The sequence below is a fragment of the Heteronotia binoei genome, chromosome 9 (assembly GCF_032191835.1).
Source record: "Heteronotia binoei isolate CCM8104 ecotype False Entrance Well chromosome 9, APGP_CSIRO_Hbin_v1, whole genome shotgun sequence".
NCBI lineage: Eukaryota > Metazoa > Chordata > Lepidosauria > Squamata > Gekkonidae > Heteronotia > Heteronotia binoei.
Window position 1 is genome coordinate 89818644 of NC_083231.1, and position 17281 is coordinate 89835924.

Genomic DNA, 17281 nt, shown 5'->3' on the forward strand with positions numbered 1-17281 from the left:
CACAATTTTACATACTACCATAAAAAGATCAAATATGTTCTTCACACCAACTCTGTGTTATTTCAAAAATAAAAATGGATGTAACGTAATCTAGGGGATCCAGTTCACGCATGCAACTGGTCTTCTCTTTCATTGTTATGAAAGAGCAAAATCTGATATGCTCTCAAGGAGGCGGCAGCATCCAGCAGCTTGTTCCATGAAATGATCTCCCTAAACACATGCTAGGGTCAGTGTCTGTAGTCACAGTAAATGTGACTTTCACTGAAAGCAATGGAATGAAATCTATCAATAAACTGAAATCCCACTAATTTAGAAGGAAATTGATTATATTTACTCATGCAGGGTGGTGCTTTGCAACTTGTAGCATGGAAAAGGTTATAGAACAAGCAAACCATTAAAAAAAGGGGTGATATGTGATAACCCCACCCATTAGCATTTCTATGTGCAAGAAAGATCAGCAATATTTTAAGGTAGGCCATGTTTACATTTAAAAATAAGCTGGTAGAACATATTTTACCATGAAGATTCATAATGATCACAATTTGCTTTCAAGGAGAACATAAATGTTCACTCTTTAACAACCCTATTCAAATATATAACAAAACAAAACATAATAGCCATTTAACTGATCTTATATTTATTTGTATGTAGACTAGGGATGAGCATGAACCATAAACCTTCATGGAGCTCCCCATTTACCAAACCTGCTCATTCTGTGAGGTTCATGATGTGGGTAGAATGGCTGTCCTGTGGGCCAGAGACACCGTGGGAAGAGAACTCCAAATCCCCACTTTGAAGTGTGGCGGGGGGAGCAAGAGGGATCACTGAAATGGCTTGCCAACAGATGATGGGTGCACCAGCCCTGCTGTTAGACTGAAATGGATCCAAGCCATTTCAGTGACCCCTCTCACTTCCACACCCCACACCCTGGTTTCTTACTATGAGCTGCATGAACCTCCTAAAAAAACCATGGAGGGTTGTGGATAGGAATGGGCATGAATCTTGGTTTGCAAAGTATGACCCAGCACTTTTTGTGAGGAATTTAGGTTTGAGTCCTGACTTTGTAAACAGATCATGAGATCAGCTGTGGTGAGCATTGGCACATATTAACTTTCTGTCTAGCCTGGTGTCATGTAAAAAAATATTCCTGCCACTACAACTGGGATGGAAATGTTTCATTCCTACAAGTGATGCAGCTAATTAGCTCTTACCTCTTTTGGATCATCCCCTAGTAGTTTAAACTTCCTTGGGATCTTGCTTCTGGCAAATTTGCATCCATTGTAGTACATACTCCATGAACAACCAAAGGAAAAAGATGCACCACAAGTCTCGGGGTCCAGCCCTTGGCATGCACAAGTTCGTCTATGGAAGAAGAGATTTACTTTTGCGACAAATACTAATCAGCACCATGTCCATAAATAAAAGCAGAGAGGGAAACATCCCCCCCCCCACACACACCAGATTAAGACTAAGAGCCTTGGTGCATCTTCTGTCGTTCTTATGTTGGTGGATGACATGAGGACTTTGTATCAGAAATGCAATGGGAGGTTTGTACCTCTTAGATGCACTCCTACTCCTTTGTGCTTGCACCTGTAGTGTATGGGAAGAACTGGCTTCTCTCCATGTGCTGCAGCAGTGAGTGTGTATTTTTTACACACAGCACACTCATCCTTCTATCCACCCTCCAAGGAGCTCATCAGCACACATGGCTTTCCTCCCCTCATTTTATCCTCATAACAACCTAATGTAGCTTAGGCCGAGAGAGAGTGGCTCGTAGTCAGCGAGCATCATGTGTAGGGATCTGAACATGGGCTCTACCCCAGACTAAGTCCAACATTCCAGGAAAGCAATTTTTATTAGCTGGAAAGAGAAGATATGATGTAGCATGAGCTGGACCAGTTAAGAGAGCCAGTTTGGTGTAGTGGTTAACTGTACAGACTCTTATCTGGGAGAACTGGGTTCCCCACTTCCTCCACTTGCAGCTGCTGGAATGGCCTTGTGTCAGCCATAGCTCTGGCAGAGGTTGTCCTTGAAGGGCAGTTGCTGTGAGAGCCCTCTCAGCCATATCCACCTCACAGGAGATTGTGAGCCACTCTGAGATTTAGAGTGCAGGGTGGGATATAAATCCAATATCTTCTTCTTAACTTCCTAGTCAGCATGCTTAGATCTATATTTGTTCATGAAATTCCCAGGGGTGGAATTCTAGCAGGAGCTCCTTTACATATTAGGGCACACCCCCCCTGATGTAGCCAATCCTCCAGGAGCTTACCAGGCTCTTTTTTGTAAGCTCTTAGAGGATAGGCTACATCAGGGGTGTGTGCTTTAATATGCAAAGGAGTTCCTGCTAGAATTCTACCCCTGAAAATCCCAATAAACTTTCAGCATTCACATAAATCTAGTACTTTACATATCATTATTATGTTTCATCATCTCTACAACAGGGAAAGAAACAGTGCCTAAACTGGACACAAATGTAACAGTAACAAAAGTAAAATATCTCAGAAAAAGTCAGAGATGTGGTTCAGATAAGCTGTCTATTATATTTTAAATTCCCTGATTTACAGGGGACCTGAAAGGTACATGACATGTCAAACAGCTCTCAGCACGCATGCAATAGTTGCTACATGAAAGGCATTTCTGTGAACCCAAAATGGCACCAACATACTTTTATGCCGTGGTGAGAAGAAAAGGAACTTCCAAAATAGGTTTGCCATCTGTCTGCTTACAGCGGATAAACTCCTGTCCTCAGCCTCACTCCATCACCCTAAAAAAATTGAGGAGCTGGAGAAAATATGGCCAGAAAATGGCCTCCCTAGGAATTTCCACATCCCTCTACAATCTTTATCATAGAGATTAGAGGAAATTCCTAGAGTGTCACTTGGAAGTGACATCACATCCTTCCAAGGTACTTTCCTCAAAATCTCCCAGCATCTGCCAAGGCAATGCTGGAAATCATATTCCAAAGAGAATACAGTTTCTTCAAGTTATGTAGGGTAAACAGAACTTACTGCCATCATTGCACACAATTGATCAAGGAGAGTTCATAGCAAATTGATGAGGCAAGAACATTAAGAGAATCATGGCTGACTTGCAGCCTGACCTCCCAACCACATACTTGCTGCCATTACACTGTGGAAAGTGTATGGAGGCTGCTGCAGGAAGTCGGTTAGACAGACAGCATTAGGGGAGTTGTGGTAAGTGAGGGGAGAGGAAATTGGTTTCTCCTTTTACAGGATTAACTCCTCCTAGTGAATCACCACATGTATATAGTGACTTTAATTAGACTATTAGAATAACAATCCAGGAAGGAGAATGTAAAATTGAATGGAAATTATTTTTCTTTACATCTAGCTCTTCTAGCAATGAAGACTAAAAGTATATACTTAACTTACTCTTCATTTAGAGCACAACGGCGGTTTGTGAGCGTGCCGTACTTCCTTAGAGTCTCTGAGAGTTCCGAGTACAGCTTGTCTGCTAGGCTCTGAGGAATTCCTTCCCAAACTAAGATGAGGACAATTATTACTGCTGCTTCACAGGTATGGCCTGCACGTTCTCGCACCAAACAAAGCAGTTTTTCTTCAGTGCTACTTCTACGGATCACCTGCATCCCCAACAAAGGGGGAGGGGTGGCGGGGGGGGGGGGGGAGAAAAGATTTGAAAAGTGATTTTTTTTTTGCAAAGTACAAAAGATAGACTCTTGAATCTCTTTAAAATCTAACTTGTGCCCTGATTTTAACACAGATCCTTTCTTCAACCACAGGATCAGAATAAGGTTTCCAGTCTGGGAGATGGAGAAGCAGGGGCGAGGAAAATGACATCATGCTGATGGCACATTACTTCCTGCAAATACCCAGAAGTGTTTTTACATTGCTGATGTAATACTTTAGGGTTCAGGCACCCTTAGGGCTTTATCATAGAGTTTTGCTTGAATCCTAGCTTCACCAGAAGTTACACTGCACAGTTGGTATGATGCTGCTTTTTGGATATTTTTTCCTCCGCCATCCCACCAAGAGGCGATGGGCAACGGAGGCCAAAAGACATCTTGCTGAAGTGGTAGACCTGGTCTCCCTAGAGCTAATCTATGTATGATGTATGTACACTTGTGAAGTCTCTCAGTTCTCACTTATACCCAGAATTGAATTTTGTCTTCAAAATGCCCACTGGACTCAAACTTCATCCTCACATCTGTTTGTTAACTCTTCTATTTGTATGCTAATTTACTGTCATTACAGATCTTACCAACGGTCTTAATTCAATCTCAGCCATAATCACCCAGTACTTACGCACCCTGACTCTAACTGGAGCTTCCTGACAACCAAACCCTCCATCCTCCCTCTCTCTTCCTGTATGTGATTGTTGAGGAAATTCTATTTCACTGTATTTGAAGAAGTGTGCTTGCACACAAAAGCTTATACCTTGAATAAGACTTTGCTGGTCTTAAAGGTGCTACTGGACTCAAACTTTGTTCATATGAATATATTGTTTGACTGAGCTTTGGTAGGCAAACTGGACGGCATTACCTAGTAGGTAAAGAGCATATAAGTGAAGTGGTCTTTCAGGTTGCCTAAGCAGAGTTTATATCCTACTAAATCTACTGAAGTCAGTGGGCTTAGAAAAGTATAACTCCTTAGGATGGAAACTGAAAACTGGAGGGAATCTGGCATGGTAACTGATTTGTAATTATTAGTTTTTTCACAGACTGATTTCATCTTTTTTTTTTTAACCCAAGATTCAATAACACTGCATATTCACAAAAACTTTTGAGATGTATTTATTTAATTAATTTATACCCCTCTTTTCTCCTCAGTGGGGGCCCAATGTGGCCTACACTGTTCACAGTTTTATCTTCACAACAACCCGTGAGGTAAGTTAGACTTCTGACTGTGTCATTGGCTCAAGGTCACCCAGCAAACTTCCACAGCAAACCTTGGTCCCTTAACTGGCTCTATACTAGCCCTTCTGTGGAGAGAGCCAGTGTGGTGTAGTGGTTAAGTGTGCGGACTCTTATCTGGGAGAACTGGGTTTGATTCCCCACTCCTCCACTTGCACCTGCTAGCATGGCCTTGGGTCAGCCACAGCTCTGGCAGAGGTTGTCCTTGAAAGGGCAGCTGCTGTGAGAGCCCTCTCCAGCCCCACCCACCTCACAGGGTGTCTGTTGTGGGGGAGGAAGGTAAAGGAGATTGTGAGCCGCTCTGTGACTCTTCGGAGTGGAGGGCGGGGTATAAATCCAATATCTTCTTCTTCTACAAGGCAGGACTCTTCCTTCTAATTATATATTAAGCAGTCTAAAGAAAGAGTGTTATTCTTATTATTCCCTGGATATGATCAGGTTCTGATCAGCAGCAAAGGCAGAGTGGCCTGCTGTTGGCATTAGGCATACAGCACCACTTCTGGAAGTTGAGTCAAATGGCCAAAGCTTACTCATTAATCTCAAGTGTCAGTTTCTTAATGGTTTGTGCAGAGAAACTCTTACAGTGCATCCCTAGACAGAACAGCTAGATTCAAGTTCCATTGCACCTTAGAGACCAGCAACATTTTGGGAGTACATGAGACTTAAACCTCTTTTTGTCAGGTATCCAAAAGTATTGGACGCAAATCTAATTGTTCTACAGTATATCAGCATGGCTACCGTCTGATCCTATGCAGAGTTACACCCTTCTAAGTCCACTGACTTCAGTGGAGTTACCAGACTGTAATTCTGTTTAGGATTTAACTATTAGGGTTGGTTCATGTACTACACAAAACCATGACACATTTTAGTTAGGATTCATTCTGTGGATGGTCAATAAATAACAGAACATTAATTAAGAATGAGGTTGGAAGACCTTTTCTTCAATACAAATTTACACACTGTAGTTTTTTAGCTCAGTTGAATCCTACTGATTTCCCCTCCCTTAGAGTATTCATTTTCATCTAATACATTTTCTGTGAAAAGTTTGTGTTGCAGCTTTCAATCTTGGTTCCCTCCTATTTTATCTTCATATCAACCTTACGAATGAGAGTGGGGGGGACTGCTCTAAGATTGTCACGTGAAGCTCATGGTAGAATAAGAAAGTGAACTGGGTGGTCTCTGAATAGTAGATTACCACTATTCTAACAGCATACAGCAGCATGACTATTTAAAGATCTGCCTTTTTTTTTTTTATAAAAATAGCACCCCAAATATAATTTTAAAATACTTCTTAGCAGCATTCTTACCCATTTAGCGATAGGACATCCTTGAGCACTTTTGCCTTCCTTCCCTGTATACACAATCTTCTCGATCCGTATGGCATTGCCTTTCTGTCCAAACCTTAACACAGATATTTTAAAAATGCAGAAATGCACATGAGCCTGAGTGCGACAGGTACACTTTGTGCCTTTTGTTTATGAATTCCAACTCTAATAATGTCCCCCACTGTAGTTTTTTTCACTTACCATTACACTTTGCAGGAGACGGTATGCATAGAAATGACCTCCATATAAGAAAAAAAGAATGTGCAAAATGGCCCTCTGAAAAGATTAGGAACCACAAACAAAACAGTGCACAGCAAAAGTGGCTCTTTAGCATTGTATAAAAATGGGCTTAACTCTGAACAAATTCCATAAGAGCATTTCTACTTGTCATATTCATAGCCAGAATATGGGTTGATGCAAAACAAAATAAAGTACTCTTAAATATCTTTTATAGGTGTTATAAATTATGAGTGTTGCTTTGTTAAAAAAACAACATTTAATATACTTTTGGCCAACTAAAGCACAAAAGTGTAAATCTCCATTTCCTGAGCAGGAGACTGCATAGAGCAGAGCACAGGGGAAGAGGTGGAGGGGAGTCTACATAGCGTCTCCACTACCCAGAAACATGTTTAACAAAGCCTTCTTTTTATGGATTTTATGCTTACTTAAAAGGTAATATCCAGCCATTCAGTTTCAAGGTTCTCAAGGCAGTTTACAACAAAAATCAGATGCAAAATCAGCCAGGAATTCACATTGGACAAACCGTTGTTCAAACAGAAGAGAAGACTAATGCAAAATCAGGGGAATAATTCATACAGGTAACACAGAACTTGTCTTGAGATTATTAGCTTTTTAAGTCTCCTCTCTGCACTGTCACCTGTTGCTTTAAATTCCCCTCCCCAGTTGCAATATTTTATAATGGAGCAATATTTGATAATGTGTTGCTGATTTCAGCTTTTTCTCACTGCCTGCTAAAAGCAAAATACAATTCTCCCTGAAATGGAATGATAGCATGGCAGTCATCACCATCAGAAGATGATTGGGGAGCAAAAGATACACGAAAGCATTTTTTTTATACCGCTGCAGATTTTATTATTGTTGGTGTAAAACAGAATATTTGTGGAGGTTCGCGACACTTATTTGCTATGATAGCTAAATGGACCCTCCATGTACAGAAGCAGCACCATATGTTGGGGAGAAACTGGGAATGGACATTAATCATGAACTTAATTAGGTATGATTTGGCTATAATAGCATATCACGCTACATTAACAGTCAGTCACTGGGTGTTCTAGGCTTGTATACTGCCCCTTATATCTAGAAACAGTGAGAGAATGTTATTTCTGGTTTGCCATTACATCTGACCAGCCAACTATGTTTTTTGCTTACATTGTATATCAGGCTTCCAAAAAATGGTGTATGCCTTGAACTGTGGCACAAGCCCAAACAATATGTTGCAAACCCAGGAGTAACTAGAGTAAAAGCTTTGTTATCCAGCACTGAATTATCTAAAACACTCAGTTAACTGACACTGCCCAGAGGACAAGCTCCTCCTCCTTTTGACAGACATCTTGCAGTCCTGCTCCTCCAGTCAACCAGTTTGTCTCTGGCTACTGCTGGGCTTCTGGCAGCGGCTGCTACCAAATGATGCTTGGGATTCTCTTTCCCACTCAGCCTGTCTTGAGCTATTAGGAGTCAAGCTGTATGTGATGGAAAGAGCCCCGTGGCGTAGAGTGTTAAAGCTGCAGTACTGCAGTCATAAGCTCTGCTCATGACCTGAGTTCGATCCCCGGCGGAAGCTGGGTTTTCAGGTAGCCAGTTCGAGGTTGACTCAGCCTTCCATCCTTCCGAGGTCAGTAAAATGAGTACCCATCTTGCTGGGGGGAAAGTGTAAATGACTGGGGAAGGCAAAGGCAAACCACCCCGTAAAAACTCTGCTGTGAAAACGTGAAAGCAACGTCACCCCAGAGTCGGAAATGACTGGTGCTTGCACAGGGGACCTTTCCTTTCCTTTCCTTTCCTTTCCTTTCCTTTCCTTTCCTTTCCTTTCCTTTCCTTTCCTTTCCTTTCCTTTCCTGTCCTGTCCTGTCCTGTCCTGTCCTGTCCTGTCCTGTCCTGTATGTGATGACTCCTGATGACAGCTGGCCTGCTTCTTTGCCTTCTGCATAAGAGGACTTCCTGGCATTGGGGCTGTCACTATGGTGGGTCCAGTGGGGTGGGGTTTTCAAAGCAGATTCCTCTGGGGAGGGGTGAGACAGAATCATGCAGTTGAGTATCCACCACATTTGGTTAATTCCCCATGAAAACTGGATAGCAAAGCTTTTTATATATTTATATATATTCATCTTTTTGCATGCAATGGGAAGAGCATGAGTACAAAGGTAAGAATCTCCAAATGTCGGTTGCAGTGGAAATCCATGGTTTCCTGTTATAGCTGAACTAAATCTAGTATGACCCTGGTAAATAACTTACTATTTTGCTTAAATGTGAGGGGATTTTTTAATTTTATTTTTCCACTGGTAAAATCACAGGATGAAATGCATTCTGAGTAAAACCTTGTTTTAAAATACTTTCCTCATTGGAAAAGGAGGGAAAACATAGGAGGTTTTTCTAATACTTAAATTTCCTCTTCCAACATAATTTCTTTTAAAGTTCTCACACTTCATGATCTGCTGGACCTGGACAGTAGATCACATCTGTAAGGCGGAATCTTCCATCTTAGTCTTTGTAATTTTAGATTTTATATATTTTAAATTGATCTTTTACTGTTTTTACTGTTGACTGTTTTATGATGTAACCCACCCTGAGCCTGTTCTACAGGAAGGGTGGGCTAAAAATCGAATAAAACAAACAAATAAAAGGAAAACTTGTTTTCAAAGTATTTCAGTCATTCCAAAAGAGAAAGGGGGGACAGTTTCATAAGAATTTTTTCCACTCACAAAATTTCCATTGGCAAATGTAAAAAAGACTTTTTTGCTATATACTTTGGATGAGTAAAACTTTATTTTGAAATGCTATCCATTCAGTCAAATAAGCAAGCAAAAATTCATAGGGTTTGTGTGTGTGTGTGTGTGTGTGTGTGTTTGGTGCTTCCCTAACTTTCCCAATTTTTCCCTCAGAAAAACTTTTTAAAGTCTTCAGGAAAAGAGGAGGATTTCCCACCAGGGTCGGATCTGGGGGGGTGGGGCAGAAGGGGGTGCTTGCCCCAGGCGGCACCGGACGGGGAGGGGGCGCCAAATTGGATATAGAGTCCATTCTATTTTATGGGCCCATAAGGTAGAATGGGCACATAAGGGGGCACCATTTTTTAATTTTGCCCCCCCTCGAAAATCATGTAGATCCGGTCCTGTTTTCCACCACCCCCTGAAATGTTCCAATTTTCCACAGGAGTTTTCTTCAGTGCTCTTTCAGTTTTCCAATTACAATCTATCCAACTGTTTCTAAAAGAATCTTGAATTCTTTCACTCATATACCTCCTGAATTATCAGTGGAAAAACATGGGGTACAACAGAATACTGCATACATGATTTGCGCATGCCATCAAAGGCACTGGTTGCACAGCATGGAAAAGTTTGTGGGTGGCAAGAGTAATGAGACCCAAGAGTTCCAGAATGCACCTAATTCTAATAAGACTGTACACTTCCTATATAATGAAGTGTACAGTCTGCATGCAACATTTGTTTGCCCGCCACTGTGGGCAATGCATACAAGTCAAAGCTAAATAAAATCCCACCTTTGCATATCTGGCTAATGTGCTGTTAAAAAAAAATAGCTACTTACTAAATTTCAAAGTCAAAGCTGGCTACTCATTTCCATGAGAAATAAAATAGACTTCACTAGATTTGTAATATAAACAAGGTGAATCCTATTTTTTGCTGCCTTTTCCTGTCTCCCGTATGTACTTTGGCATGTGGGACCCCACTGGGGAATACTAGGTCACTGCTTGCTTTTACAGTCACTGCCAACTCTCTTGCTTGGCAGGCTGGTGAATGCTTGTTCCTGTTTGGATTTGCTGGCATCCATCTCAAAATGGGCAGCTTATGACAGCAAACCTGTCAAATATTGTGACTCTCTGGTGAATAACACAGTGCCCAGTGTTGGCAGGGCTGGAAGAATCAGCCCACTGGTAATTACTTGGCTTTTTTATTTGGTGTTCTTTATGGGCAAAGACTGGGGAAAAAGAATTCTAACATGCACAAATGGAGAAACTTTCATTTTGCTGTATGCCTTAGTGCTCATTACCGTTCTTCCATTATTTCTCTAATCGCAGCCACATTGGGACCGGCTCCTAGATGAGTATAGAAAGGACCTTCATCTTTTTCAATGATCTGCTCTGTTTAAAAAACAAGATTGAGACAAAATGTTTAATATTCAGATTTCAATGAAATGTTTAATATTCAGATTTCAATGAATTCTTTAAAAGTTACATGCCAGTTACATGCCAAGTTACATGCCAGTTCTGTTTACACCTCTAATTGGGTCTGGTTTTTGAGGTCAATTTTCTCAAGGGGAGCCCTAGTGTTCCAAAATATACACTGCATACAGAACAAAGTCATCCCAGAAGACCCTTTGCTTCATATATGGTAGGTCATTCATGTGTGTGTGTGTGTGTAAAATGGTGTCAAGCTGCAGCTGATTGATGACATCGCTGGAGAGTTTTCAAATCAACAGACATTCAGAGATGGTTTGCCCTTGCCTGCCTCTTCATAGCAACAGAGGAATTCGATGATGGCTTCCAATCCAACTTTGGCCAGGGCCAACCTTGCTTAGAACAGATGATGAGTTCATCCAGGTCATCCAACAGACTATTTGTGGGAGGGGGTGGATGGGGTTGTGTTTGTGTGTGAGAGAGCACTTCTATTTGCACTCTGATATTAAAATTTTACAGCTCAATCCAAGTGCAAGTGCGTTGTTTATATATTAAGTTTGAGACCCTTTTCCCCCTTAATCTAAAACTGGCCTTCAACGTGGATCACATGGATTTAAAATGCAGGTGTAAAGAAAATATAATAAATGGTGCAAGTGAGGTTGGGGCTGGAGGGGTGTTTGGCTGCCTCCTGCTTTTCCCACTGGCCTTACAAATGTCTTCCTAGGAGAAGAGGCTTCTCAGCTGTTACTTCATGGATTTCACAAGACTGTAAACACCACATGAGCCACAAGATGTAGACTGTAATGATAAGAGGGAGGATTTTTTAAAATGAGGGGAGTGATTCATTAGTTAGTGTTATCATCGGTGGTGGAGGAAAATGCTGTCAAGTCGCAGCTGACTTATAACGACTCTGTACGGTTTTCAAGGCAAGAGATGTTCAGAGGTAGTTCACCAATACCTTCTTCTGTGTAACAATCCTGGACTTCCTTGGTTTTTTCCCATCCCAGAACTAACTAGGGCCAACTCTGCTTAGCTTCCAAGCTCTGATGAGATCAGGCTGGCCTGGCCCATCCAAGTCAGGCAATGTTTTCATTCATTCTCTGTTAATGCCTCTGTTAGGAGTGAAAGCAAGTGGTCACTTTGTTCAGCTACAGCCCTACGAAGAAAGGCTGAGGGACTTGGGAATGTTCAGTCTGGAGAAGAGGAGGTTGAGGGGGGACATGATTGCTCTCTTGAAGTATTTCAAGGGCTGTCACTTAGAGGAGGTCAGGGAGCTGTTCCTGTTGGCAGAAGAGGAGAGGACTTGCAATAATGTGTTTAAATTAAGGGCGGGAAGGTACCAGCTGGATATTAGGAAACACTTTTTAACAGTAAAAGTTGTTCCACAGTGGAATCAGCTACCTATAGAGGTGGTGAGCAGGGGAAGCTAGTCTTTAATGCAGCTGGGCAAGCACTTGCTAGAGATGCTTTAGGCAGATCCTGCATTGAGGAGCAGGCATTAACAGACTATGGCCTGTGACTCTATGATTGTGAGAACAAGCTGTCCTCTTAATTTCCACATGCCTACAGCACTTATGCCTTTTTTCTGTGCAAGTGTCATTTTCAGCCACAAGTAACTGAAAGGGATTAGACTCCAGCACACTGTGGTTGTAGCTTTGCTACCTGTCTATACTAGTGTGAGGTGACTATACATGTAGTAGGCATGTATGGTAAAATGACTAAGGCTAATCCCAGTTAAGACAAATATGCTTCAATAATTTATTGGAAAATACAAGTCCCTCATGATGAGTTGCTTCAGAAAAGCAGTGCAGAAACTTGGGATGCTTGTGACCACTTTAACTTTTAGCATGCATTTCCACACAAGATTTAGATGGAATTTCAAAACCAAGTTGAGGAGGAGGGAGAACTTCAGGAGTGGACTGACACAAGACCCCTGCATCTTGGGCCTTGGCATTTATTTAGATAAATACCAAGGCCCAAGCTGCAGGGGTCTTGTGTCAGTCTGCCCCCATGTCTTTAAAAGATATGGGATGGTGGTACAAGTAAAGTGCCCAGTGCTTTCAAGTCTTACCACTACAGTCCACTCCTGGAGTTCTCCCTCCTCCTCAACCTGGTTTTGAAATTCCAAGTAGCCTGGGCGGGAGAAAAGTGCTTAGAAAAGGGCTGAGGGTTCAGAACCACCTAGCCACATACACTTTTGCCACTTTAAAATCACCTTTCTCCATACCCACAGATCATTTTTGAAGGTGTGTTTAGTATGGGTCTTTGTCATCCCCTGACTGTAACCAGGGTAGTGTCCTAATTCACCCTTACAAAACTTGGATTTGATTTCTTCATTTTATTTTCATGTGATTTTGGCTTTGCATTTCTGACCTTGTTCAGACAGTACCGTCTGGGGAGAAAACACACATACATGAGATGCTGAAATTCACAGGCACCCTTCCCTTGTTCCATTTCCCCTTATACTATGCAAAAAAAAAGTAGACAAGACAAAATACGTGTTGCTGTCTATCCATTCCCATTCAAAAGAGGTGGATGGTTTATGAGGTCAGGAAGCTTGTGCATATTAATGTGGCACAGCAGGTTTCTCTCATAATTTTTTCTAAGTACAAAAGGAGCTACATGTGGGGAGGGAATGTGAGAACCTGAGAATCCCACCAGATTGAGATTTCTTCCCCCAAAAGTACAGTTTGAATACAGGCTCAAAGAAATGAAATTTACATATTCAAACACATCTGGAAAGTAAGGAAATAGTAGGATGGGAGCAAAAGCTGGGTTATCATGTGTAAGTTATAAAAATAGAACTGAATGTATTTATCCTAAACACAGAAGTTACTCACCAACACAGCTACAGGATGGGAAATCATACTGGGTTTTGATAGGTGTATCCAGTAAGTTTTTCACAGGGGTATCAAATAACTTGGAAGGTGACTCTAAAAAATGATTGAGAACTGTCCCAGCAGTTCTTTTGGTTGGTGTTTTTTCATTAGATTGAATTGCCTGTTGATCAAAAGAGGTTGTGTGGCTGTTGAAATCTGTAGCACTGGAATTTCGTGACAGAATAGTGATGGGACCTGCAGTTTCAACCTTCACATGCTTAGGGGATTTAATAGTAAGTGACTTGTGATCAAAGAGTGTTTTGACCTGAATCTGCTTCAGCTGCTGCTCCATTGTTTCAATTATACTTTTTTGTTGCATGTTCTCACAACCAAAGTGCTGAATCTCTTGTTTAATTGTTTTCTTCCACATTTTATTTTCTGTGGGCAATGGACGTAGACAGACATTAGACTTGGAGCTAGCTTCCACTTTGATAGATTTATTCCCCATACCAGCACACATCTCGGATTTGTTTTGATTGATTTGTTGTTCTTGCTTGTTTAAGATGTGCCATCTAAGTGCAGCGTGCTTCTGAAAATCCCTGTGGGGTTGAGATGGAAGATGGCACCCTCTTGGATCTAGAGTGTGGGATTGCGCTTGCTGACTATACGGTGAGTACCTCTGTTGCTGGCTACACATGTTGGAATTCAAACTATGGTATCCCTGGGTCTGCTGGAAGGGTAGCTGTACAGCAGACGTTTGTGGGGACTGTGGCTTTTGCTCTTGAAAGCACTGGGGTGCATCTTGCTTGGGTGTCATGCTATTCGGATAATACTGCATGTGCTGCAAGTCGTGTGTTAAGTTTTCCACAAAGAGCTCAGAGTTCATGGCAGGCTCTTTTTTCTCAGAGGCTAAGTGTATGTGGTTTGGGTAGGAATGCTTCATAACAGTATTCGCTTTAAAAGCATGATTATAAAAGGAATCTTCATTGTTCATACTTGATACTCGGTCTGGTCTGGTTTGGGGGTTCTGTCCTGGGAACTCGGATGATTTAAAATAATTGTTAGCTGTTTCAAAGCACTGTTCTAGTTTAAGCTGACTCAGAGAGGTCCCTCCCAGTTGCTGCTCTTGATTGCTGTTGGAACGGGGATAGGTCTGAGGGGCTTCTCTGCTTTTCCTGTGCTCCGTTTGCTGCTGGGAGTTTGAGGTGAGTTGTGTACGCTGCGGCAATTGTGTTGGTTGTGTCTGGAGCATTTGTTGCAAAATATGTGACTGTAGGAATTGTTCATTCTCTAGCGGTGAAGAACATAAGTGCTGGGGCTTTAACTGTGCCTCCAAAGACTGGTCAGTGCAGTGTTCAGCTGGGCTCTGAAAATGAAAGTGCTTTGTGTTTTGGGGCTGTTCGTGGGGTTTTATCAGAGCATCCATTTGGGTAGGTTGTGGTAAGTGCTTCTGGAACTGTGTTTGCTGGTCAGCTGTCAGATGAGGCGTCAGCTGTGTTGCCTCACTTGTGTAGAGTGTGCGCATCTGTTCGTACTGCATGATGTTCTGCTGGCATGGCTGCCCTGAAAGCCCTTTGGAGACATCAGGGCTCCCAGAATACTGCTTTGGATGTGTCTGTTCACTTGAATTTGACTGGAGTTGAAGCATGGTCCTCAAAAGCACTTCATTTGATTTGTGAGGTGATTCACTCGAGTGAAACGGAGAGGGAGCCATTCCTGCCCACGCAGGTTGTGAACGAGGCTGTGGTGGCTGCATCTGATGATCTTTGACCAGGCCTTTCTCATTGTCAGCAAGGGTCTCTTGATTAATCTGGCCCAAGATGTGCTGATAATGTTGTTGCATCTCTTTCCTACTTCCTAATATTCCTGAGTCTTGAACTTGAGGCGCCAAGTTTGGTTTCATTTCTTCTGGATACTGTTGCATGATGCCTGAGGGCACTGCTGTGCAGGCCAAATCTGTCTCACTGCCCATCTGTTGTGAAATCTGAACCTCTTTTTGAAGACCCTGTTGAGAACTAAGTGCTTGCTGGAGAAGGCCAGACATTTCGGTTGCCATTTTCCCTTGCTGTTGCTGCTCTACATTCTTCTCTTCCCTCAAAAGTATTTCTTCACTTTGGGCATTATAAGAATTGTGTCCCTCTATAACCCCAATGGACAGAATATTGCTTATTTCTGAAGTTGGGGATGAAGCTGCCACAGGAGGTGGACTGAAAGAATCTTTCTTAAACATGGAGTGTTGCTGGAACAAAGCACCATTTTCTTCTGCTGGCTCAGCCAATCTCTCTGAGCTCTGGTTTGGAGCTTCCAGATTTTTGCTGGGATTTAGTGAGAAATTTTGATTGGGTAATGAGAAATTTTGATTGGGTTCTTGCTCCATATTTCGTGGGACATCAGTATCCTCACTTGGGGACTGATGTGCATCTGTAGAATTTTGCTGTGGTAACTGTAGTTCTGGGTTCTGAAACGTGTAGCATCCTGGCAACATGGGTGTTTTATCAGAATTTTCTGTACAGTGGACCTCAGTAGCCACAGCAGTTAGCACCTGAGGCAGCTCAGAGTTTGAGGTCTGTAGGGAGCTGATCTGCCCTGAGGTATGGGATGAATGTGGGACCCCACAGGCCAACTCATTAGCAGCCCGAGTGTTTATGGCATTTCTGAGAGATGTCGTGTTCTGCATTGCAATGGAAACATGGTCTGGATTGTACTGAGACAGTGTTTTCTCCAGAAGTTCATCATGCATGTTTTCCATAGAAGAGGCAGAAACCATAGCACCATTAGGTATTGACATTGCCTTGTTCTTGTATAGCAAGACAGTGTCCCCGTTGTGGCAATTAATATTTTTGCTCTCCAGGTCATTCTGAACCTGGGAGACATGAGGAGTTTCTGAAGCACCAGAGTTGTATCTTGAAGACTGTATAAGAACCGAAGCTGCATTTTTTTCTTCTGCAAAACCCACAAAGTCATTCTCACTGCATGAATTAGAAACATCTGGCTGATCACTGTTATCTAATGAGGTCTGTTTTTCTTCTTTTGTTTCTTCCTCTTGTTTCAGTTTCTTGTTCTGGTGAAGTGCATACAGAGAGGGCTCACTAAACGTGCGTTTTATCCCACCATTTTGCATATACTTGGTGCAATTTCTCTTTTCCTGTAGCAGGTCAGGGCTTATTCGATTATTTGCACTTCCTTTTGCAGCATGCTTTGTTGCAAAGTTGGTCTTGAAATGCAGCCATGTGTGGTTGCCATTGACTTCATTGTGGGTCTTCTCTGCTAACAGGTTTCCATTCTGCAGCTTCACTGACAAAGGTTCTGCCTGACAAACGTGAGAAGGATGCGGTATTAGAAATGGACTCAAACTACTCTCTTCAGCATGGCTGGTTCTATCCTGTTCCATCTGGTCTATTTAGGGGCCATCCACAAGGCTGCCCTTTTATTGTATCTGAAAGAGAAAATGGGGGAGGGGAAAACCCAAGTTTACTTCATAACACCAAAACAAACTGTGCACTGCACACAGTACTTAAGCACTTATCCATGTCATCCGAAGCAGGCCCACTCAGGTCTGTTCAATGGCACTTAGTTCCAGAAAAGTGTCCCCAGCAAACTGCATATTTGAAGCATAATTAACAGTCCACTGGCATCAATTGTCTTAGATAGTCTTAGTTGGGCATAACTCTGCATAGATTTGCATTACCAGTTCCCCAGTTTCCACACATGCCATATTAGGTTATAGCATTCACAGCCTTGCCAGACCAAAAGCTGCATTATACATTACAGTAGAAAGAAGCAAACACTGAACAATTCATTATATTCTCAGTTCTGCTGTGCAGATTGTGAGCCAGATGAATGTGCACAGGATGGATCCAACCAGCTTTTCCACTGG

At 42.2% G+C, this 17281-nt stretch overlaps 1 protein-coding gene across 1 annotated transcript in view; it reads right to left on the bottom strand.

The window, feature by feature from the left end:
- Positions 1-17281, bottom strand: part of TET2 (tet methylcytosine dioxygenase 2) — a 116009-nt gene that overhangs the window by 12431 nt on the left and 86297 nt on the right. Inside the window, exons 3-7 of the mRNA XM_060246967.1 lie at positions 13426-16840; positions 10459-10549; positions 6199-6292; positions 3393-3601; positions 1212-1362 (exon numbers count right to left, since the gene is read on the bottom strand). Of these exons, the coding sequence (XP_060102950.1) occupies positions 1212-1362; positions 3393-3601; positions 6199-6292; positions 10459-10549; positions 13426-16795 (3915 nt within the window). The 5' untranslated portion in view covers positions 16796-16840. The remainder of the gene's footprint in view (positions 1-1211; positions 1363-3392; positions 3602-6198; positions 6293-10458; positions 10550-13425; positions 16841-17281) is intronic.